The sequence below is a fragment of the Elephantulus edwardii genome, unplaced genomic scaffold (genome assembly GCF_000299155.1).
Source record: "Elephantulus edwardii isolate Elephantulus edwardi_28Jun2011 unplaced genomic scaffold, EleEdw1.0 scaffold00212, whole genome shotgun sequence".
Taxonomy (NCBI): Eukaryota; Metazoa; Chordata; class Mammalia; order Macroscelidea; family Macroscelididae; genus Elephantulus; species Elephantulus edwardii.
In genome coordinates this window covers 2,505,323-2,527,258 of record NW_006399962.1, presented here as the reverse complement: position 1 = coordinate 2,527,258, position 21,936 = coordinate 2,505,323, and the positions used below count along the sequence as shown (strand labels likewise).

Here is a 21,936-nt window from a genome sequence, read left to right as displayed (position 1 = left end):
TTCCCGCCAAATCCTATTCTAGCCTCCCCAGGTGCATCCCCTCCTCTTTGCTCCCTTGTCCCCCCACAACTCCTGTGGCTATGTCTACCCTATTCACTGGAGTGGTGGAGGGAAATTGTCCTCCTAGGGACCATCAGCCGGCCTAGGTCCCCTTTTTCTTATGGGGGTGCTTACGAGGATAACTCCCTCAGGTATTACCCACAGTAAAGGGGCAAGAACGCAGCTCCAGAGTAGGCAGGACTTGGACGCGTTCCCAGTTCCCGTTAGTCTACACTGGATTCCCTTTGGGTCCCCTGGCGCTGGGCCGGGCGCTCCTTAACCCGCAGCTTTAAAACGCCTGGCCTGGCCCCCTTCTACCCTGACTTCTTACCTTCAGATTCTTGTCCTTCCTTTTCACCCTGACTCCCTGTAAAGACTGGCCGCTCATAAACCCCTGGCCTGCACCGATCTCCTTTTGCCTGCCCGGCTATAGGCCTGACCCTTTGCCCTCCTCTGTCTGGTCCTCCAAGTCGAGCTCCACCTGTCTCTAGCTGCTTCCTCTCGGTGATAGTTTTTCTACGCCAAAAAGACGAGAAAGGGACTAAAATAAAGTGAAATCCAATATGCATCTGTGTGAGACCTTTGTAGGGCATGGGTGTGTGTGGGCTTCTGTCTAGAAGACTTATCTGGCCAGAACCACCTGTCTAGTCAGGACCACCTCCCTGGGTGTTACTGTGGAAACTGAGGCAAAGAGTGGCATAGTTATGATCTTGGAAACCATCTAAGACTGGATCAGAACTAGTCTCATGGGCCTTGGGAGTAGGATCTTTGCCTGAGGGGGGAGGGTGATTCTCCTCCCAGAGATGTTAGAAGTGAAGGTGGAGCAGATAGAGGATTACACCTGAGGAGGGACTGACTGCTGACGGTGGAACTCAGTCTAGAGAAGAAGGATTAAGGCCTTGAATGAGATAGAAATGGAGGGACAGCGTAGGCAGAGCGCTGACAACCTGCTAAGCTCCGTGGGGCCGGCGGGAGGCGGCAGGTAGAAGGGGGAGGGGGAACGGTGTTTGCGGCATCTGGAGTCATCGATCTTCTTTTTCCTTCCTAATTTCGTGGGCGCTGAGTTTGCAGACAGATGAGGGAGAGAAGGAGGGAGGTTTGGGATGAAGGGGTGGGGGAAGGGACGAGCGCTGGTTTGGGAGGCAGGGCCGTGTCGCCAGTGCTTGCTGCTGGCAAAAGCAGCCCCCTTCAGCCAGCTGCCCACCTTCCCACCCTCCCCACCTCCGCCTCCAGCTCTCTCCAACAGCCGCTGCTGCTAATTTTATCCGCCCCCAGCCCTGGCCTGGGCGTTAATTGGCTGCGGCTTCATTAGCAGTTCTCAAGCTCAGCCGCCCCCCTCCCCTCGGGACCCCTGGCTGGGGCGGAGGGAGGGGGGGGTTCGGACAAGCTGAGGCACAGAGCAACTCCTCGTCTTCCTCTGCCTCGAGTCCAGGGTCAAGGTACCGACTCGGAGAATGCCCTGCTATCGAGGGAATGAATGGCACATTGACTGTAGTGGGAAACTGAGTCAGAGGTAGGTCTGACCTACACATTCTTGAGAGTGAAAAGTCGCGAAAGCAGAAAATAGATACTTAATGGAGAGGTGGATATATAAATTAATTAGTGCATCATGAACTGAAAGACGGGTATTGGTGGGAAGTAGTTCTGGATCAGGGATTGGATGGCGAAGAACCTAATATTCTCCCAGCACCGGGTCATCGCTGCAGAGACTCGGAGAGCCTAAGGGATAGGATCAGAGGGAAGGAAGTTAGAGGTATGGGAGTCTTCTGAGGCCTGGTTTGAGAGGTAGGCGAGAATAATTGAAACTGGCAAATTAGCCTGTTTGGTTAAGGTAACAAATTGTAACAAGTGCAAAACAGGCATCTCACTCTGATCAGGGATGTCCAAGGAAGAAGTGAGATGACTATAGAGATAATGAAGTTTGCGAAGCCAAGGAAGAGGGGGAAGACAATTCACAAAGCCTGTTCCTTTACAAAAACTCAGAAACCCAAGAATCGCTTTCCAAGTGAGAAAATTGAGACCCCGATGGGTTACTGAGGCCCCGATTTGCTGGTTACTTCAGTTTTGTGGGTTAGTCCAGTTTGCTAGTTGCTGAGAATTTAAACTCAGTTCTCTTGCTGTTCCCATACCATTTTCCTGTATCCCGTAACCATCATGTCTGGGAGTCTTTTGATAGGTATTCACTAGACATCTAAGAAATCTAAAAAGATTTGGAAAAAAGCTTGGAAACTGACAGGAAGGAAACTTATAAGGCTTCAAAAAACAGCGAAGTGGGTTCACAAAAGCTATCTTCTTTTAAGATAGGGTTACCGACCAGAGTCAGCCCACTGGGAGCGAGGCGGAAGAAGCGGGAAAGAACTACAATTCCCAAAAGGCCACACCACGCACGCTAGGTTCTTCCTGTTGGCGCTGTGGCTCTTGCGCATGCGCTCTTGTATCGGTCGCCCGGCCAACTCTTCTGCTCAATTTAAGAGTTAGTCCTGCACCTCCGGCGACTTGGGGCTGCGATGATGCCCTTCACTTTCTTCTCGGCGGCCCGGGTAAGACTCCAGGGCTCTGGAGACTGGGTAACAAGTGTAAAAGAAGTTCCCTTCTTTCCCCAGTTCCTTTTCACAAATTCAGGGGCTCCCCCTGGTCGGCCATGCACGTGTTCCGAGTTAACGGGGAGCCGAAGAGAAACTGGGGAATCCTTGAGACCTCTAGGCACGCACTGGGTGAACTGGGGTCCCTTCCGCATTCCTGCGACCAGACGCCTTAGTCTCCTGACTCCTATTACACGTGGCATTAGTGGAGAGGATCGCGCCTGATGTCCGCTGAACCCTGGGATGAGTGAGAAGAGTTTCTGACCCAGACCCCAGAGCTGAATCTTTTTTTGAGCCGTGCAGATGATGTAACCTGGTCCCGGTGTTTGCATCAGGCGACCCGCGTGGGCCTGGAGGGACAGGCTGGGTGCGGGGCAGAAGACAGGATGTTGGGGTTTTGCTTCCAGTGGCCACCCTTCCCTTCCCCCACTTTTCCGCGGTTACTGCTAAAGAAAGGACTTTTCTCCCACCTCCATTGCTCTGGAAACTGCCTCAGCTTTTGGGCTTTAGCCCTGCCAACTCTGCATCTTCCCACCTATCCGGGATATCGGTTTTTGGAGGACCTGCCACCTTTTATTCTGGAAACTTAGTGGCTTTCTTTTGAGTTCCAGCAGCATATTCGTCTTTGTCCTAAGGCTTTTCAGTGTGGGGGCATGGAGAGGGAGGGGGGTTCCTGAGATTAAATAAATGGACCGAATGGGAACCACCCCCTGGACATTGATCTCCTTGGCTCCAGAACTGTGAAGGTGGAGGTGGGGGTAGTGAGACTTGGAGCAGGCTGACTGGACAGCTGGCCATAGTTTGGAGCAGAGAGGCCAGTCAGTAGGCGTGGTTTGGAGATGATTTGTCAGGACCGATTTTATTTGCTCCTGACTTTTTCTGCCTCCAGCCTCTGCAGAGATGTGGTCAGTTGGTCAAGATGGCCAGACGAGGCCAGCACAGCAAGACAGCCCAGACTCAGACTGGAGAAGCAGCCAGCAGCTGGACAGGACAGGAGAGCCTGTCAGATAGTGATCCTGAGATGTGGGAGCTGCTACAGAAGGAGAAGGCTAGGCAGTGTCGTGGCCTGGAGCTCATTGCCTCAGAGGTGAGACCTGGGACATGGCAGGGGTGGGCCACCCTAAGCAGGGGAGGTACTGTGTCATCTTCCTGATGTTTCCCCAGATCTCCCTTTGAGATTCAAGGCCTTAAGTCTTTTCTGTACTGTCCCCTTAAGCAAAGGAACACCCAGTTCAGATTATATCTGGGGACATTGTGGACCTTCTAGAGCCTTCACGTCTGTTTTGATCTTTGCCCTCCTTAAGAGGAAAGGAGGTCAAAGAAGCATAGGTTCAAATGGCTTATGGCTTACTAGGACAGCCATGATGGCAGCTGGGTTTCTGAGTACACTGGCTCTGACCCTATCCCAGGCCTGGCAGAAAACACTGTTGTGGAACCTCTCCATGCATCTGGGGACTGTTGCAGGGAAAAGGTTTAAGGGAAGGGGCACCATACCTTCTGAACAAGAAGGTTGACATTGCCACCACCACCCCCCCCACAGAACTTCTGCAGCCGAGCTGCGCTGGAGGCCCTGGGGTCCTGTCTGAACAACAAGTACTCGGAGGGTTACCCTGGCAAGAGATATTATGGGGGAGCAGAAGTAGTGGATGAGATAGAGCTGCTGTGCCAGCGCCGAGCCTTGGAAGCCTTTGACCTGGATCCTGCACAATGGGGAGTCAATGTCCAGCCCTACTCAGGGTCCCCAGCCAATCTAGCTGCCTATACAGCCCTTTTGCAGCCCCATGACCGAATCATGGGGCTGGACCTGCCTGATGGGGGCCAGTAAGTATGTTTGCGATGATAGGCTTGATAGCTATAGATAGTATGGCTCTTGAAGAGGATTCATTGGAACAGGCCACTCCTATCCCGAAGTGGATGTGGAAACTCAGATCCTAATAATATCAGTGTCCACCACAGAATGGGGAAGAGCAGTTGGGAGGAGTAGTGTGCCAGGCCTTGAGGAGCTTTAGAACTTGATGGGGGAAGGAGGTGGTTATGTCTGGGAGTTATTTCACTCTGAAAATTCCTTCTTCCCCTTTCCTAGTCTCACCCATGGTTACATGTCTGATGTCAAGCGGATTTCAGCCACATCCATCTTCTTTGAATCCATGCCCTATAAACTGAATGTGAGTGCTCTTGAGTGCAGAGACAGGGGACCCTGGGAACCCTCTTTGTGGGGAAGGTGCAGAGCTGGTGTCCTGAGCAGTTGTCAGGGTCAACAGGGAGAGTGACTTGTTCACTTCCCACTCATGGCTTTAGCAGTGTATCTGTCTGTCCATCTGTCCAGCCCCAAACTGGCCTCATTGACTATGACCAGTTGGCACTGACTGCCCGCCTTTTCCGACCACGGCTCATTATTGCTGGTACCAGTGCTTATGCTCGCCTCATTGACTACGCCCGAATGAGAGAGGTTCGTGGTGGGACTCCCCCAGGGTGAAGGGAGATTTGGAAGGAGTCGCAGCCTTGGGCAGGCCTGTTTAGGCCCTCCCCAAACTGAGGCCTGCCTCTGTGCCTTCACCCTCCAGGTGTGTGATGAGGTCAAAGCTCACTTGCTGGCAGACATGGCCCATATCAGCGGCCTGGTGGCTGCCAAGGTGATCCCCTCACCTTTCAAGCATGCGGATGTTGTTACCACCACTACTCACAAGACCCTTCGAGGGGCCAGGTCAGACTCCCTGAGATCAGGCCTGTTTCCCTGCCTTCATGCCCTTCTTTTGGGACATTGATGGGCTGGATCTGAAAGAAATTCATTCCTGATTGCAGCCCGGAAGGCTTCTCCTCTACCAAGTCCTGTAACTATTTCACTTGGTCCATGATGGCCGTTCCCTGGCAGGGATCTTGGTGGGATTGGAAAGCTGAAGTCCACCCATCGCTGGATCCAGCACACAGAACCAAACTAAGGGACTCAGAAGGCCCACAGGGGCCCAGGGCAGTCAGCTTCTGCTGCTTTTCTACCCTTTGACCGACCTACTCAGATTCTGATCACTCACCTCCTCCCTACCCAGGTCAGGACTTATCTTCTACCGTAAAGGGGTGCGTGCTGTGGATCCCAAGTCTGGCCGTGAGATCCCTTACACGTTTGAGGACCGAATCAACTTTGCTGTGTTCCCCTCACTGCAAGGTGGCCCCCATAACCATGCCATTGCTGCAGTAGCTGTGGCCCTAAAGCAGGTTGGGATCTGTTCTTGTGTGTTGGCCTAGGAGATTTAGGCCCCGCACCTTGAAGTTGGGGCTGGTGCAGAGAGGGATTTAGGATGGGGGGGTGAGGTTGGCGGGTTGAGTCCAGGCCTGCTCACAGGTGCTCCTGTTCTATCCCCAGGCCTGCACCCCCATGTTCCGGGAGTACTCTTTGCAAGTTCTGAAAAATGCTCGGGCCATGGCTGATGCCCTGCTCGAGCGAGGCTACTCATTGGTGTCTGGTGAGCCAGGGGAGATTGGTGAGAGTTTCTCTAGTTTTGAGCAGAGACTTACTGATGACTCAGTGTTCCCTAATTATTGTACCTCTGTTAGGAGGCACTGACAACCACCTGGTGCTCGTAGACCTTCGACCCAAAGGCCTAGATGGAGCTCGGGCTGAGCGGGTGTTGGAGCTTGTGTCAATCACAGCCAACAAGAACACCTGTCCTGGAGACCGCAGTGCCATCACTCCTGGGGGCCTGCGACTCGGTGAGCCTGGGGCTTGAGGGGAGAAGTGCCCCACTGGTGGCCAGGGAGCTAGCTAGGACATTGTTAATTTTCCTTTTCTGCCTCACTGCCAGGGGCTCCAGCCTTGACCTCCCGACAGTTCCGTGAGGATGACTTCCGGAGAGTTGTGGACTTTATAGATGAAGGTGTCAACATTGGCTTGGAGGTGAAGAGTAAGACTGGTAAGTGAGCACAACCCCAGAGCCAGCTACTCTGACCAACTTGCAGCCTCCATTTCTTCTTCCCTAGAGTCTGACTACTCTTTTTCTTACCCCTCTGTAGCCAAGCTCCAGGATTTCAAATCCTTCCTGCTCAACGATCCAGAAACAAGGCAGCGGCTGGCTGACCTCAGGCAGCGGGTAGAGCAGTTTGCCAGAGCCTTTCCCATGCCTGGTTTTGATGAGCACTGAAGGCATCAAGGATATGAGGCTGAAGAATGGAAGCAACTTTGCCTCCTCCCTTCGGGGCCAATGGAGAAGAACACCCATCTTTTCAATTTTTTTAAAAAACTTTTTTTCGTAGTCCTGATTTCTGCTGGGGGATGAAGCCCCCATCAGAAGAGCCAAGAACTTAGGGGAAGAGTCAAGTATAGTCCTCTTCTGAGAATTCATACCTAAGAAGACTTTTGTAATAAGACTTAGAAGGGATGTTTGGGGCTTTCTGCCCTAACTCTGCCATTATATCAGTGTTAGAGACTCCCTGCTCATTCTTGGGGTGGGGGAAGTTACTTTTTTGAGCCAGAGGAAGTGATGGGTAGGCACTCTCCTTCCTGTTTTTATCTAATAAAATGCTGACCCTCCCTGAGTTTCTGTTACTGTGGGAAAGGTCCCCTGGGCCAGGTGGTGATTTGTCTCCCTCAGTGTGTTCTTCCCTCCTACCAATCCCACCATAAGGACCCCCGGGGCTGCAGCCTCCTCTCTCTGTCTCTGATCAGAGCCGACACCAGACGTGATTAGCAGGCGCAGCAAATTCAATTTGTTAAATGAAATTGTATTTTGCCCACGGCTGCTTCTGTTTGATCCCTGGGGACAAGGGGAGCAAGGGAGGGGTGGGGAGCAGCAGCAAGGGGAGGTCCAGGTATGAGGGGGAGGAGAAGCCTGACAAGGCATCCTGGCAAGCTCAGCACCAAGACAAGTGCGGTGCCCTTCCCAAGGCTATGTACCCCATCCCATGTAAGCTCAACAGACCCTGGCAAGCCCAGTCCAGTCAGAGCGACACAGCCCCTGGGCCAGAGCCCAGGCTAATATGGGATTCGCCACGTCACTTGGCATTCAGAGGCTTCTGCTCTCCTGGCTCACGTAGGCCACGCTCTACACGTAGCCCAGGTCACACCCTATAATGCCTGAATGGGAGGGAATAGCTGGCTTAGGGCTTTGGGTTGATCTCATGCTGTCAGCTCCTTCATCCCTTCCCCCTCATGGGATCCAAGCAGAGGGTCAGAGGTGCTTCCGCTGCTGGGAGCAAGGGAGGAGGATTGGCTTGGAGCTCCCCCCTCCTCGTGGGAACAAAGTCTAACCGAAGCTAGATGGGGTGCCAGAGTAGAGGGCTGAGAGCGCAAGTGGAACAAAGCGGCAGCAGTTTCCCCCCAGCAGTGGAATTCAGCTGGATTTAGAAATCTGGTCGGTCCTTCTTCAGTTTCTTATAGTCTGTTGAAACTGCGAGGAACTAGGAAGAGAAGGAGAAGGGAATTGCCCTGGGCTCCACGGGCTTCTGTGTATAGGGGGCAGTAACGGGTAGGTTCTGAGACCAAGAGGTGAACATTTGAGGGTGCAGTGTTAGGGCCATCAAGCAGTACCTTGTATTGGTCATTAGGGCTCAAGCGGTTCCAGGGCTCTGGGTTGTTCTTTCGATCCCAGCTGTGAAGCATGAAGGGGAAGGTTTGGCTCTCCCTGGGTACCTGGCCTCTGGAACCTAAAGTAACTCTCCAATCCAGCCAGGTCCCCGCTTCTCCACTCCCTCCCGCAATCCCTATAGTGCCCTTTTCTCAAATACTGAAGGAGAGGGTCTCTTTAGTGAATGCTGGTCAGTGAGACACAACCTTGTCAGCATTGGGTCGGTGATGGCCGGTCACCTGCCCCACCTGCTACCCTGGCTTTATCCCTGCTGGGCTGTGGGGATCTGGGCCCTTCTCCCCCTGCGTTCTTGATTCCAAGGGGATAGAGTTTCTGTGGTTTGCCTTGATAACGTGGGTAGGGGAGGACTTCACCTCTCCCTTCTGCTCTTCTAGAGTCTTGCACACAACCCTGACCCCCCCATGGTGCCACCCTGGGCCCCCCAGCCTCTCACCCAGCCACACCCCCTGTGATTGGCGTAGAGATAGCAGAACCCTAAGGCCAGCGGCAGCGGGCAGAGCTACGTCGCCATGGCAACCGGGCCGGGAGCGGCGCTGGCTCCACCACCCCGAAGCGGGTCCAGTTGGGAGCAGCTCAGGAGTGAGGCCCTGCTGGGCCCGAGGGAGGTGGAGTCTGGACTGGGAGCTCCAGCTCTGAGAAGAGCCGTACTGTCCAAGGTGCTTGGCCTGGGGATGCCCGCTAGGGCCACCCATTCCCACCGTCCCTCAGAGGTCCAAGCCTTCCATCTTGCCCCCTCCGCCCAGAAGCTCTGCCCAAGACCCCAGTTGGACCTTTACCAAACATCTGGGCTGCGCAAGGCAAGTCGCAGCAGGTAAAGTCCGGCGCTGCCCATACCCAGGCAGATGAAGCCAATCATGGGGATAAGCTGCAGAGAAGAAGGAGGGGACTTTGAGGATCAGCCCTTCTCCTGTGGTTCACAATTTCCCTTTACCGGCTTTTCTGCCTGACCTTTCCACCCCACCTCCTCATCTGGTTCTCCATCCTTTCTGGGAGAGGGCAGGAGGGGCCTTCCAACAACCAAGTACACACTAGGGATGTTGCAGGTGTGGGTTGGGGCCACCCTAGAGGAAGTTTAGGAGTTTGGGAAAACAGAACAAGAGGCTGTGGAAGACGAAAATTTGAGAGACAAGAAAGTTAGGAGTTAGAGGCTCTGGAGACCAGACTCACCCCCGGATTTTTCTTAACCTGTCGGTAGAGGAAAGCCCCCAGACTGGTTCCTGCCATAATGTCTCCGGAGTGTCTGGTACTGTCTGGGGTTCTGCTCCTGGGTCTTCCTGGGGTTCCGCCCCCACTGGGGAGGGGTCAGGACAGTCCAACCCCTAGTGGCCCTTCTGGGCCGGCCTCTTGAGATGCACCCCACCCACTTCCAGCTTGCTTTATCCCAGGGTCAAAGCAGAGAAGAAAACTGTTGGAATGAGGGGAGGAGGTTCCTGCTCCTAGGCTTTCCCCTGCAGATGTCTGTACGTTGCCCCCCACCCTCACCCTGGACCATTATACCTAACCCTAACCCTGCCCCCCACCCTCACCCTGGACCATTATACCTAACCCTAACCCTGCCCCCCACCCTCACCCTGGACCATTATACCTAAGACTTTGGGGTCTGAGAGAGTAGTAGCACCACAGGTGCAGGACCCAGAGACCAAGAGGAATCTAAAACCAGAGATGGGACAGGCAGGTAGACTGTCCTGCAAAGCACACATGGGTGGTGTGTGCACACAGGAGAGGCTAGAGGCCCTGAAACCATCTGCAGCACTTGCTTGACCCTCTTGCTAGCCGGTCCCAGAGGTCATGGTCCTGTCTTCCTGGAAGAGTGGGCCAGCCAGCCAGCCCTAAGCTGCCACTGTCTCCCTTGTCCTGGACGCTGTGTGAGGTATGATTGTTCTGGAGGGCTGTAGGAGCCTGGGGCAAATCTGGAACCAGGCTCAAGACAGAATAAGTCAGTTGATGTGGTTTTGGTGCTTGAGAGACTTGTTTATGCTGCCTACTTCCAGTGGACATAAAGATGGACCCATAAGGACTCTGTCTCTGTCTCTGGGTGTGAGAAGAGAAAGAGGATGCATTGCGGGAAAGGGTCAAGCAAAGATAGAAAGATGTTGACAGAGGCAGAGAAGAAGACATGGAGACAGAACAGAGCCTCCACTGCGTCTGTTGATGTCACCAACTCAGGTATACTGCCAGGGTGAGAAGGCTCCCAGTCCCTATCTTTAGGGAATTGGGGTCCTAGGGATGCAGGAAAAAGTCTTAATAGACTCTCTCCACTCCCATGTTTAGCCATCCCCAGGCTCCAGATTCTGCTGCTTTTTTTGCCACTTCACCCTTGTGGAGCGAGCTGTGCCTCTCTGCTGGGCTCCTTGGGATCCAGGAAGGGAGGGGACCCTTTCTGGGAGCAGCGCCCTCCCCTTCCCCAGCTGACAAGCGCAGCTGTAATTAGGCTGCAGGGTCCCGGGCTCTCCTCCTCCCTCCAGCGGATAATGAGATAAAGTGTCAGAGACACGGCAAGAACAAAGAGACAAGAGACTCACAGCGATGTGTGTGTGGAACAGAGGAGGAGGGCTGACGGCATGTCAGACCCGCTAGCAGCAGGCGGGGTGCTCGGTCCTCACAGGGCATCTCCACCTGCCGGACCAGCCTGGAAAGGGGGCCTCCTCCCACTTGCACTCCGTGACCCTTCAGTCTCAGGGACTAAAAATCAATCCCGAAGCTCAAGTTTAAGTAGATGCACAGCTGGGCTGCACAGCTGGCTCTTTGAGTCACAGCTGGGGTGCCAAAACGCCTGAAGGATGCCTGGCCCTTTTCTGCACCCCTCTTCTCTCAGGTTCTAGTTAGTGCCCCTGTGCCCTTTCTTCAGCTTTCGGGTGACCCAAGCCTGACATGTCCCGGTGGTGGCTTTCAGTTTTGCTTCTCAAGCAGCTGTCCTCCCACCTTGGGCTCTCAGCTTCAGCATCCCAAGCTCCTTTATGGTATTCTTCCTCTTGTTCAAGTCTCCCAATGACACATTATTTGCCACTTGCTTTTAGTTCTCAAGGGTCTCTGACTCTTTTCTGTGTCAGTGTTTCTAAGCCACTTCCCTCCTTGATCTCTGGATCATGGTCTTTGGGGCTGGGCAGAGGACTCTGGGTTCCCGATCCCACTGCACTCTGATGAACGCATTTCCCCCACGAAAGACACAGGCATGCTGGCGGACAGAGCAGGAATAAGGAAGGGCAGGAGGAGCAGCAGCTTGGGGGCAGCAAGGGTCTCAGCAAGACCGGACTTTGGAGCCTAACAAGCACTATATTCAACCATGACACCGCTAGGGTCCTGGATGACACCGCCTATTAAATACTCTTGGCACCCCAGGGGCTTTGGGCGCGGTGCCCCCTGGAGGTCGAGCAGCTCCCAAACACTAGTGGGTGAGGTTTCGGGCGTCCCCTGCTGCATCGCCCCATTCTACTTTGATGCTCTCTGCTAAGTCAGTCGCACCCAGCATGTGTGTCCATACCTAGCCTGCTTCTCCGGACACTGTGGTCGGGGTGTGTGGTGTGGTGTGGTGTGGTGTGGTGTGGTGTGGTGTGGTGTGGGACGGAGACAGGACCTTTAAGTGCCTGTTTCATTTGCCTGTTTTTGCGGGATTGGGCTGTGTCTGTGTCGCAAGCTGGGCTCCACTGTAGGGTAGTCGCTGCTCTCTGACCCTGCTTGTCACTGCCTCTGATTGTCCTTTCTGACCACTTCACCAGGCCCAGTCTACCGCTCTCTCTCGGTGTCTGTGTTCATAATTTTTGGTCTTTCTGCTCTCCCTCTGCAGTCCTCTACCTGGCTTAGTTGCTCTGCTTTGGTTTCTCAGTCTCTCTGTTTTGGTTTGTCTCTCCCTCTACATCTTCTCTACTTCCCTGTGTCTCTTTACAAATGGTTTTTTATCTCCCCCTTCCCTAGCCCAAGCTCTATTCGTATTCTCTGGCTTGCTATCCCTGGAGGCTGCAGCAGTCCAAGGGGACAGCCCTGGGGACACTTAGGGGCACTTCCTGAGGTCCTCCTCCCGGTCACCTCCATTTGCCCGTCACCTCGGTACTGCCTTCGTCTTCCTTCTACAGCTGTGGGGCGAGAAGAGGGCGGAGGGGCAGGAAGATAACAGTGCCCAGCATCTGTTCGGGAGCCCTGGGGCACCTGGCCCCCTCTGCAGCTATTAAGGGCGCTGGGTCCTGAGGAGGCTCTGAGATGATCATGATTGCATCAGCCAGACAGCCGCGGAGCCGGGAGCTCGGCGGGCGAGCGAGTGAGACAAAGACGCCCGCACCATCTGTTTATGCAAAGCACTCTCCGCCAGGGACCCGGGCGTCCCGGAGCCTGGGCTGGCTCTGGGCACAGGGTCATGAACCAGTCCCCGCCTGGCGCCCCGCCGCACCACGGCTTTCCCCTCCCCAGCACCCCGAGGGGCCACGGGGCGAGCACGATGGTGGGGGGAAGGCGGGGGTGTTGATGTGATTGGAGCGGACGCGGCTGTTTCTTCAATAATGGATGGAGATGATGCGGACGGCAGAGCCGAGCCGGTCGCGAGAGGAGAGAGGAATAGAAATAGGGAGAGAAGGGGAGGAGGCGGGAGACGCACCCAAGCAAGCGCGCGCGCGCGCACACACACACACACACACACACACACACACACACACACTCACATGCCCGTCACACTGTCATTCGAGTACACGCTGCTGCGAGGCTCACACCCAGGCGCACGCCCACACACTGTCACCAAGACACACACCTGCAGGCGGAGACGCCAGAGCAACACACACTAGTGGATCTTCCTGATTCACGCACACAGAGCCCTGCAGACAGATACATGGAAATGGCCATACGTGTACACACCCAGGTGCAAAGAGGCAAACATACAAACACAATAAAGCACATATGCACGCCCTAAAACCGAGACACCTAGGGGTGCAGACGGAAATTATGGAGGTGGTGTGGTGGGGACACGGGCAAACCTGACAGATTTGGTCACAGTGACACAGACACACCCCAGACCCCAGGAGACACATATACGGACACATAAACCACACCCAGAGCTCAGATAAATGCACTGCGAACATGGGAGGGGGCTTGGGGGGGCAGATATAAGATCCACATTAGGGGCTTAGACACGCAAAACTGCCAGAACCTCAGTCATCCCCGCCACGCCCCCCCCCACCCCGCTCAAGCTAGAACCCATGGATCAGCCTGCGTCTGGCAAGGGTGGAGTGTGGCAGCGAGGTCGCCCAGGTCCCCGTGAGCAGAGCAGGCCTCGTTAGCCTAGCAGTGTATAATGAGGTCGTGGTGACAGGCGGCGCCTCAGGCTGTGGACTCACTCTATAGCCTATGCGCCTCGGTTTGACTCTGCTCGGCCGAGAGTCCGGTCGGTTGGGGTCAGCCTGTAAGTTTCCTGCCCTGGCCCCTAGGGGTAGCAGACCCACGCAACCTTGTTCAGGGCAGTTTTGACGCGAACAAGGGAGCCACAGGGAGAGAGTAAGGGCTGCACTGGGAGACTTCCAGAATATCCAACACGGGTCATGAGGCAGGGGTCACACTGGCCTTCTTGCCACCTCTCCTGTCCAATTTTATTATTTCAAGGGGCATTTTTTTTGGGGGGGGGGGCTAAAAGAGATGGGGGTTGTAGTGAGGAGATGGAGTGGGGGTTGTGTCTTGAATTCTGCCCACCCCCACCCCCATCCCTCCTCCAGTCTGGTCTGTTTTCAATTCAGGCCGCTTCTTGGCCCAGACTTATGACCTTTGCTGCATATGGCAGCATCATCCATCACCTACATGGACTCTCAAGGGAGTGGAGGCATTGCCACCCCCCCCCCCCGCAGTCCTCTCCTGGGACCTGTTCTCAAGCCCTCGAACCAAGGCTTAACTGCCAGATGGGGGTGGAGGGCATGACCATGGGGCTTGATCCTGGCATCAGGCCTTTAGTTCCTGTCACTGGCACCCTAGCACCCCTTCTCTAAGCTCACACAACCCACATCCCCGCTCCTCCTGCCCCCACCTCTCGGGCCCTTTGCTTAATTTCCTATTAACTGCTGATAAATCCAATTAAACCGCCGCTCTAATTAGGGACAGCTGCCGGCTCGGCGAGGCGGGGATGCGGGGCGCCCCTCCGAGTGTAGGGGGAGAACAGCCTCTTCTTGTTCCTTTAGCACCCCCCACCAGCACTGGCGCCCAATGAGCCAGTAAATTGGTTTTGCTTCAGCATTATGGGGGGCCCCTCTCAGGGATCTTGTGGGGCTCTGGTTGGTTTTGAGTCCCTCAGACCGCTGAATCAAGGAAGGCAATGGAAACTTTCATCATCGCGTCTTCCCACATTTGTGATAAGGCGGGCTCCGAGGTGGATGGAGGCAAGAGATTTGCACATAACAGTCTGGTCAGAGAGGCCTGGGGTCTGGGTCTGCTCCTATTCGAGCTGATTAAAGGTAGGCTTCCTGAGTCGTCCTTTTATGACCGCAGAGCCTCTCCCAGGTGCCCAGGACAGTCAAGGGCGGAACAGGAGACCAAACCCAGTTCTGCGCTAGTCTTCTGCACTTCCCTACCCCCTCCACACCTCAGCCTCTGTCCCTACCCCCTCTGCACCTCAGCCTTCTGCAAGGAAAAGGGGCACGTCAGTCCTAGGCCCCCTTCCTCGCAGCCCAGCTGAGCCTTTGCCCTCCTCCCTTTCATCATCAGCAGATGGTGCTCGGGCTCCTGCTGCCAACCTTGCCAGGCGGTGCCAACCTCAGGCCTGGCAGACAACCGGCAGAAGAGATGAGGGGCTCCCGGCTGGCCACGCTGACCCTCCCCCACCCCCCATCGAACTAGACTCTCCACCCGCCTCACTCCAGCGACCACCCCAGGCTTCCTCTCACTAGTCTGCTCCCAGGTCCCCAAACTCCTCATCTCCTTCTGCTCCCTTCCCCACACTTTGCAGCGCTCAGCCACCTGCCGCCCTGACCAGGGCCTGAATATTTGCATATTTACATATGCAAATAATACCATTTGCATACAGAGCGCCGCAGGGGGGTCTTGGTGAAAGCTGGGGAGCTGTCTGCCCTGCGCCCTTTTACTCCATACCTGTCGGAAAGGGTTGGGGAGTGGACTGTGCAGGAGGGGGTAGTGCCCCCCTCCAGGCCTCACTCACTCTGCTCCCCAAGGACTTGAAGAAATGTTGCCATGGAGACGGCACGCACCCCATCCCCTCCTAGGCCGAGGGTCTTCATGTCTTTGGTTCTCTCCCCCTTCCAGGTTCCTTGCTCTCCAGCAGAGATCTTGCATCGCCCCCTGGCGGCTCATATCCGCTCTGAGCCAGGTTCCGAAAGGGAAAGGGCAGCTAGGAGCTGAACCTGGCTTTGGTTCTCGGTTCACGACTCCCATCTGGGGTGGAGATGCTAACTACAGTCCCTTTCTTTATTGACAAGAAGCCTCACCTGGCAGATGCACCTGTCTTCTCACCTTCCCCTAGACTTTGCCTCGGTGTTTCAGGCTACCCGATGACAGTGCAGTGGGACCACTGGAAAGGATTTGCCACCCCTTCCTATCCTTACCGCCCCCACAGATCTTAGACATGGAACTTTCCTAACTTTTGTCAAAACTTTAATAAACGCACATCATCAGTATTTAGTCGTCTCCCCCATGCCTCCAGGTGGAGAGGCATCCTTGTTCTTCCTCAGACCGAGTCTGAGGGGATGCAGGTTCAGAAGCACGTGCTGGCTGCGCTAGGCACCAAGTATGGGGCTGGGGTGGGAGGTGGGGGTTGGGGTGGAACCAGTTCCTTCCCAATGGGCCTTCTCACTCCCACTCCCCTCCTCAGTTCAGTTGCCTTTGCTCCTTTCTTCATCCTGGGCCCCGCCCAGGATGAGGAAAGGGTTCTCTCTCCACAGCAGGTGGCTGCACCCCTAAATCTCCTCCAGAAAGTCTGTGGGGAACAGCCCCACCTTGCGGCCAGTGTAGACCTTGACATAGCCACCGGCTTCATCTCCTTTCTGTACCACGATCTGGGAGGTTTAAGGGGAGTGAGAGAAGAGGCATTAAAGGAAAACATTAGGAGAGTAGCGAAGTCCAGGGTTAAGGAGACCTATTTAGACTCATTAATGGACTAAGATCTCCAAAGAGCGTGGAACAATCTAGACCCGAGGATGGGTTGGGGTACCTGGTCCTTCTTGAGAGTGATCTGCCCTATCTCGCGGTTCCCCACAAAGGATCTCGTTACGCGGTGAACGCGCTCTCCAGCACGGACCCGAATGATGAAGTTTGGAGGGAAAAATCCGACCTTCTCCCCGATTTTCCCCTAGGGGTGATGGTAGGGACAATCAACCTCTCAAGCACTAGGCTCTAAACTCTGAACCCGTGTCCCACCCTAGCCCCAGGCATTTCTCTTACCCGCCACCACTCCTCGTTAGAGTCATCAATGACTGTGATCTTCTCTCCAGGCCTAGGAGAGGAAAGGAGGCCACTGGGATTGAGGAGCTTCCTCCTCAGCTCAGGTCTCAACCCCAGCCCAAAAAGGCTCTACCCTGAGCCCCCTTCACCTTTCCGATAGGGAGCCCAGTTCTTCCCTTTCCCCTTACACTACAGTACCCCTCTCCCCACCAGCGTCTCACGGGAAATCCAGATCATCTTTCTCCAGGGCTTTGAACCGGTAGAGAGCCACAAAGTAGTGGGACTGCTGAAAACCAGGCTGCTTGTTCTAGGAGTGAGAGGGAGCAATGAGTTCCAATTGCCCCTCTGCCCCACACTGAGGGATGGGAGTCTGAGCAGGGGCGTCCTCCAGACACATTACATTCCTATTTTTTCCAGGCCCCTTGAGTGGTGGTGGATCATAGGGCATGTGTGTGGTGCAGCACGCTGGTCAAGAATGAAAAGGACTCAGGGAGAAGTATGAGCTGCTGCGGAGGACCTGACAATTGTTAGACCTGAGCTGGGGAGAGGACTAGGGGACTAGGGTTCATTCATTCAAGAAGGATTCTCACTTTGTCATCAGGTGACTTCTTCTCAGCTTTCTTATCTCCTTCAGGGTTTCCTGGGATGCGAAAGATGACAAGTCGTTTCTGACTCCTAGAGGACAGCCCTTATTGTCTCACCCTTCTGATAAAGATCCTAATTTCCAAGACTAGCCTGACCTTTGTTCTTCCATCCCATCCGACCACTGAATCCCTGACCCTACTCCATTCCTGTCTGGGGAGAGAGGTGAGTGACACTCACCAGCCTCAGGTTTTCCTTCTTCTGGTCTGGCAGACTCTGGTTCTTCTTCCATCATGGCTGCTAGAGGCTAGAGGGAGTACCAGAATTAGGAAGCATGTTGGTCCTGGTTCTTCATGGCAGGCCAGAGAATAGAATATGATCTCAGAGTTGGAAGGAGACTTGGAGGAAGTAACTAGTTCAACCTATCCTGCCTAATGAAGACTTCTAAGCTTATTACCTTACAAAGCAACCTCACACAATTTGGGGCAATTCCCTCTATTAGCCTATGGCAGTCTCCTCGTAGTTTTGACTTACTGGTTACGATTTGACTTTTAGAAGTAGAAAAAAATATAATCCTTTTAAATGATCTAAAGACAATTGATATGACGTTTCAAATCACCCTCTGTGATTCAGATTTCATAATACAATCCAGCCCTAGAAATATCCCAGGATGTAAGGGGGTGGGGAAGGGACAGTGTTTTTATTATTCCCTTAGTAGAAAAGTGTGCTAACTTTCTAGAACCAGCCAAAACCATATTACTAAGTGCCTAATCAGCATAGTCCACTCTCCAAGTCCCTAGTCTGCCTTCCTTGTCAACCATTTTGAGGTGAGGTTTTTATGAAGTTGATTGGTTTTATTTTCCTCCTTTAAAAAAAAATCTAAGAATATAGACATTTATCCTTACAAAATTTCAAATTATTAGTTTTAAACCAGTCTACTAGCCTATAAAATTTTGAGTAATATTACTCTGTATAGAAACTTCATGTCCTATCTTTAAAGCTGTCTGTAAGAAGGTTTGTTTTCAGTGAGAAGAATGCCAACTAAATCATGTTCAGAGACAACAGAAACCTCTGCTTAGTTGGACAGACTAAAGCACCAACACCCTTTGGGCACTGTCATATAATCAGTTATAGAAAATCATCTAACTATTTTCCTGTGGAGGGCCATGAACGGCCGCATGGTCCTCCATTACAAGATGGCGCTGGTCGCCATTACAAGATGGCGCTGATTTCCTGCTTCTCTTTGTTTGCCTTAAACACAAACAAGACCTTATTTGGGCACAGAGTTCTCATTGGTTGATGGCTTGATCTCATGTGGGATTAATGGTCCAATAGAGGCATGACACATAGGTGATGGGTGGAGTACCAAGAAGGGGATAAAAGCTGCACCCGGGGAAGGGACGAGAGACTACATCTTCAAAGAAAGGAGACTACATCTTCAAAGAAAAGAGACTCCATCTTCCACCACCCTCTGTAACCAAACTCCTGAGTAAACCGCTGTGAGAAGGAACCGTTGGTGTGTTGTGTCCTTATTCCTGCTGGACAGGCAAGGCGCGCAACATTTTCCACGTTAGTCCATCCTAGCTGTCCACAAAGTTATATTCTGAGTTCTTAATCAACTGGCAAGCACTAAGTCTATGGCATCCAGTAACGCAACTGAAAAAGGAAATAAAGCTGGTCTTTGCTATAGTTTTACGCCTCAGTTTTCCCATATATAAGATTTATGGGCCAGACTGAAATGACCTTCATGGATCCTTGCACAACTAGAGCATTATTTGATTGCTTGGCACAAGTTCTACTGCCCAGATAAAAAAAATGTCTGGCACCCCCAAAATGCCAGGGGCCAGGGCTTAGCTTCCAGGTGGTTATAATGGTTAACCTAAAAGTTTCAGAAGGGAAATTCTGGGGAAAACATATTCCATGTTAATAAGGCGCTGTTAACCTGAGAACTACAGTGAGCTGCATCAAGACAAAACCCCTAAAATAACATACAAAAATGTGTTGTGATATTTTTAGGGATCCATAGCTTCCAGAGTTGGGGTATGATCTATTCCACGTGGTCTCTGTGAGGAACTTCAGTGGGGGAGGTATTGCGCTCTCACGTTTTTCTTATCTGCCTGTCCCTTCTTCCGTTCCTTGTTTGCCATGATCACCCCAGTACGCAGGGTTTCAAACACAGGGTCATTGCGATTAGCAGCAGCTAGTGGAAATGGAAGGAGAAAGAAGGAAGAAATTACTGAAGAGACAAAGAAAAGAAAGGTCTGGAGGAAAGAAAAGACCTACAAAGGAAGACAGAGATGGGACTGAGTAGTTAGATACCCATGGAACAGGGGAAGATTATAAAAAGGGTTAGGCAGACAAAACCTGGGTTATCAATTTATAAAGGACCCTAAAAACAACACTGGACATGTAATGGGAGTTAAATTTTATATAAAATAAAAAATTTTTATATGGTTAAAATTTTTTAACCAACACTACTCCTTCCAGGCAAATATTAAAGTTGACAACTTTGGTAAACTGCTTTGAAGTAGGGGCATGTTCAAGTGATCACTACACTTCTAAGGATAGTGGGTCCTTTAACAGGTGGCTTGTGCTCTGCTTAGAGGTATACACAAGTTGGAGTTCTTTTTCTACTTATGGGTTCTTCTTATCACTCATGGTCCTCACAGAGTTCAGCCTTTACTCCAAATAAATGTTGGACAAAGTTCCAATGAATAAGTTTTCAAAGACTGCCAACCATTTTCTCACTCTAAATCTGGCATTACTTATTTTGAAAAAAGGATGAGAATAGAATTTTTGCTCTTACTTGGGACTAGTTTTAAAATTAAAAAGCAAAGATATTTTAAAAAATCAATAGAAAAAGACTTCCATTTTGTCTCTGCTTCTTTCCAGGTACGTATGGCACTCACTAAAAATGAGGGAAATAATTATGGTTCCATCTGAGATGGCTAAGATTAGGTTTACAGAGAATCACAGGGCATAGAATCTGTTTTGGAATTTGGTTTCCAAAGTTAGAGGTCTTCCTGAAATCACCTCTACTCTGCCCATTCCCTCAGGTCCGATATGGGGCACTTACAGAGATCTTTGACACAAGCGTACTGCTGGTTGCTGTAGAGTGGGGAGCTATATGCCCGGTGGAAACCAGGGGGCTGTAGGATGGGATGGGAAGGAGCATTAGAAATAGCAAAGTAAGACTCAGAGCCCCAACTCTCCCAGTATATGTTCACCCCTTTGCTGAGTAAGATGGGCTGAGAAAGAAAAAAAGCAGGAAAATGAATGACACGAAGGGGCTGGCAAGGGTTGGAAGGCAACTTGTCCTCCCCCTTTTTGCCTTTGGTCTCCCCAGAGCCTACTCACGATCTTGCCAAAGCACCTCTGCATCTCCACGTAGGACTGGCAATGCTCATGGATGTTGGTTTTGCAGTTCTTACAGCGAAGCCCAAATTTGTTGTTGACTTGGGAGAGGGGAAGAACATTTGGGTGAAGTTAATGATTTCCCCTTCCTTTTGTACCACTGCTATTTTAATTCTTGGGATCTCTTTTCTGGACCTTACACTCTCTCACACTCTTAATAGTATTTTATTAAAGCCAAATATTGGCACAGCCTGTCTGTTCTAAACATACTCTCTTTAATGTTCCCTCCCATCACTCCAGCCTTCAATGTCATACTTTGTCCACTGCCTTTCATGACTCACGCACAATCATCCGGGCACAGACATCGCAGAACTTTGGTTTCTTGAAGAAATGATCCTTGAATTTGTGAGGCTTGTCATTTACAAGCTTCGGAGGTTCTGCAGGTGGTTCTTCCTCCTCCTCTTCTTCTTCCTCTTCCTCCTCATAGATGTAGTAGATGGGCCCGCCCCCAGCTCCTACTGCCTCCCCGTTGGCCTGGGGCTCTGGGGGAAGCTCCATTTCCTTTGTCTCTGGAGATCCCTTCCTGAACAACTGCTTCAGCCGTTGGAGCTGAAGGGGGGAAGGAGGGAATCTAATGTTACAATAACTGTCACCTTCTCTGGAACTTGTGATGCTAAAACTCACTGGGCATTTTTCTAGCACCTGTGCCCTAGGGTTAGGGGATATTAGGGGCTGCATGTACTATGACTGGCAGTCTAACAATAAGTAAGTCACATATAAACGAGATCAATTTTGGTACTTTTAAGAACTGTCATGACTTCCCTCCCAGTGCCCCACATCCAATGCTCAGAGGCCCAGACTCACCCCACTTTGCTGAGTCTCTGCTGAGGAGGGCTTAGGAGACTCCAGCACCTCCTTTTCTGTCATCCTGCAAGAGATTGGACCCTACTGTGAAATCTAATCTATGATTGCCATTATATGCTCCTCTATTCCTCTCCCTTGCTGTAGGGTTCTTGAAGGGAAGGCTTTGGGAGAGATTTGGTTAAACAGAGATCCTTCCACAGGACTGATACACAAAAACATTACATATAGCCAAAGAAACCAAAGAACTTCCCAATCAAGACAAGTACCCATTCTCCCTGTGTTCAAGGCTACAGGTTTGGGGATGCCCCCACAGGTATGCGGCTTCTTCCAGGAGACTGTGGACACTACAGTTATGACATGCCTTACCAGATCCTCTTTCTTCAAGAGGTTTAAGGGGCAGGTACACTGCTTGCATAGAGAGATGGGCTGGGGACATTATCTTCTACGTTCTTTTTGCGCCCTGGGGGCCTCTTGCCTAGTTTCATCCCAGCCTGCATTGGGCATCAGCTATTTTAAGTTTTCAGAGTAATATGAGCCTTTCCTTTTCTTACTCCTTCATTCCTTTGACCCCACCCCATCCG

The 21,936-nt window shown here is 52.3% G+C and overlaps 3 protein-coding genes across 5 annotated transcripts; 1 reads left to right on the top strand and 2 right to left on the bottom strand.

The window, feature by feature from the left end:
- The first annotated feature begins 2,515 nt into the window (after nucleotides 1–2,515).
- SHMT2 (serine hydroxymethyltransferase 2 (mitochondrial)) lies at nucleotides 2,516–6,846 on the top strand. 3 transcript variants are annotated; one of them, XM_006897597.1, is made up of 11 exons: nucleotides 2,516–2,579; nucleotides 3,511–3,708; nucleotides 4,162–4,442; nucleotides 4,705–4,786; nucleotides 4,948–5,070; nucleotides 5,186–5,325; nucleotides 5,666–5,831; nucleotides 5,980–6,079; nucleotides 6,171–6,326; nucleotides 6,419–6,526; nucleotides 6,627–6,846. In XM_006897597.1, exons 1-11 carry the CDS (start codon nucleotides 2,547–2,549, stop codon nucleotides 6,752–6,754), a joined length of 1,515 nt encoding a protein of 504 aa, XP_006897659.1. In that variant the 5' UTR covers nucleotides 2,516–2,546; the 3' UTR covers nucleotides 6,755–6,846. The 3 variants fall into 3 exon arrangements, with proteins under 3 accessions (XP_006897659.1, XP_006897660.1, XP_006897661.1); XM_006897598.1 differs by having other exon boundaries at nucleotides 2,518–2,579; nucleotides 4,978–5,070; XM_006897599.1 differs by having other exon boundaries at nucleotides 2,547–2,579; nucleotides 4,348–4,442; nucleotides 6,627–6,754.
- Nucleotides 6,847–7,952: 1,106 nt separating this feature from the next.
- On the bottom strand, nucleotides 7,953–9,421 carry NDUFA4L2 (NADH dehydrogenase (ubiquinone) 1 alpha subcomplex, 4-like 2). The gene is made up of 4 exons (XM_006897596.1): nucleotides 9,365–9,421; nucleotides 8,974–9,062; nucleotides 8,140–8,200; nucleotides 7,953–8,009 (listed from the first exon to the last, which is right to left on the bottom strand). The coding sequence occupies exons 1-4, from the start codon at nucleotides 9,419–9,421 to the stop codon at nucleotides 7,953–7,955; spliced, it is 264 nt and encodes an 87-aa protein (XP_006897658.1).
- Nucleotides 9,422–15,956: 6,535 nt separating this feature from the next.
- On the bottom strand, nucleotides 15,957–21,418 carry STAC3 (SH3 and cysteine rich domain 3). The gene is made up of 11 exons (XM_006897595.1): nucleotides 21,356–21,418; nucleotides 20,833–21,100; nucleotides 20,495–20,592; nucleotides 20,214–20,286; nucleotides 19,240–19,337; nucleotides 17,378–17,444; nucleotides 17,146–17,195; nucleotides 16,777–16,862; nucleotides 16,556–16,607; nucleotides 16,326–16,463; nucleotides 15,957–16,170 (listed from the first exon to the last, which is right to left on the bottom strand). The coding sequence occupies exons 1-11, from the start codon at nucleotides 21,416–21,418 to the stop codon at nucleotides 16,072–16,074; spliced, it is 1,092 nt and encodes a 363-aa protein (XP_006897657.1). The 3' UTR covers nucleotides 15,957–16,071.
- Between the last annotated feature and the right edge of the window lie 518 nt (nucleotides 21,419–21,936).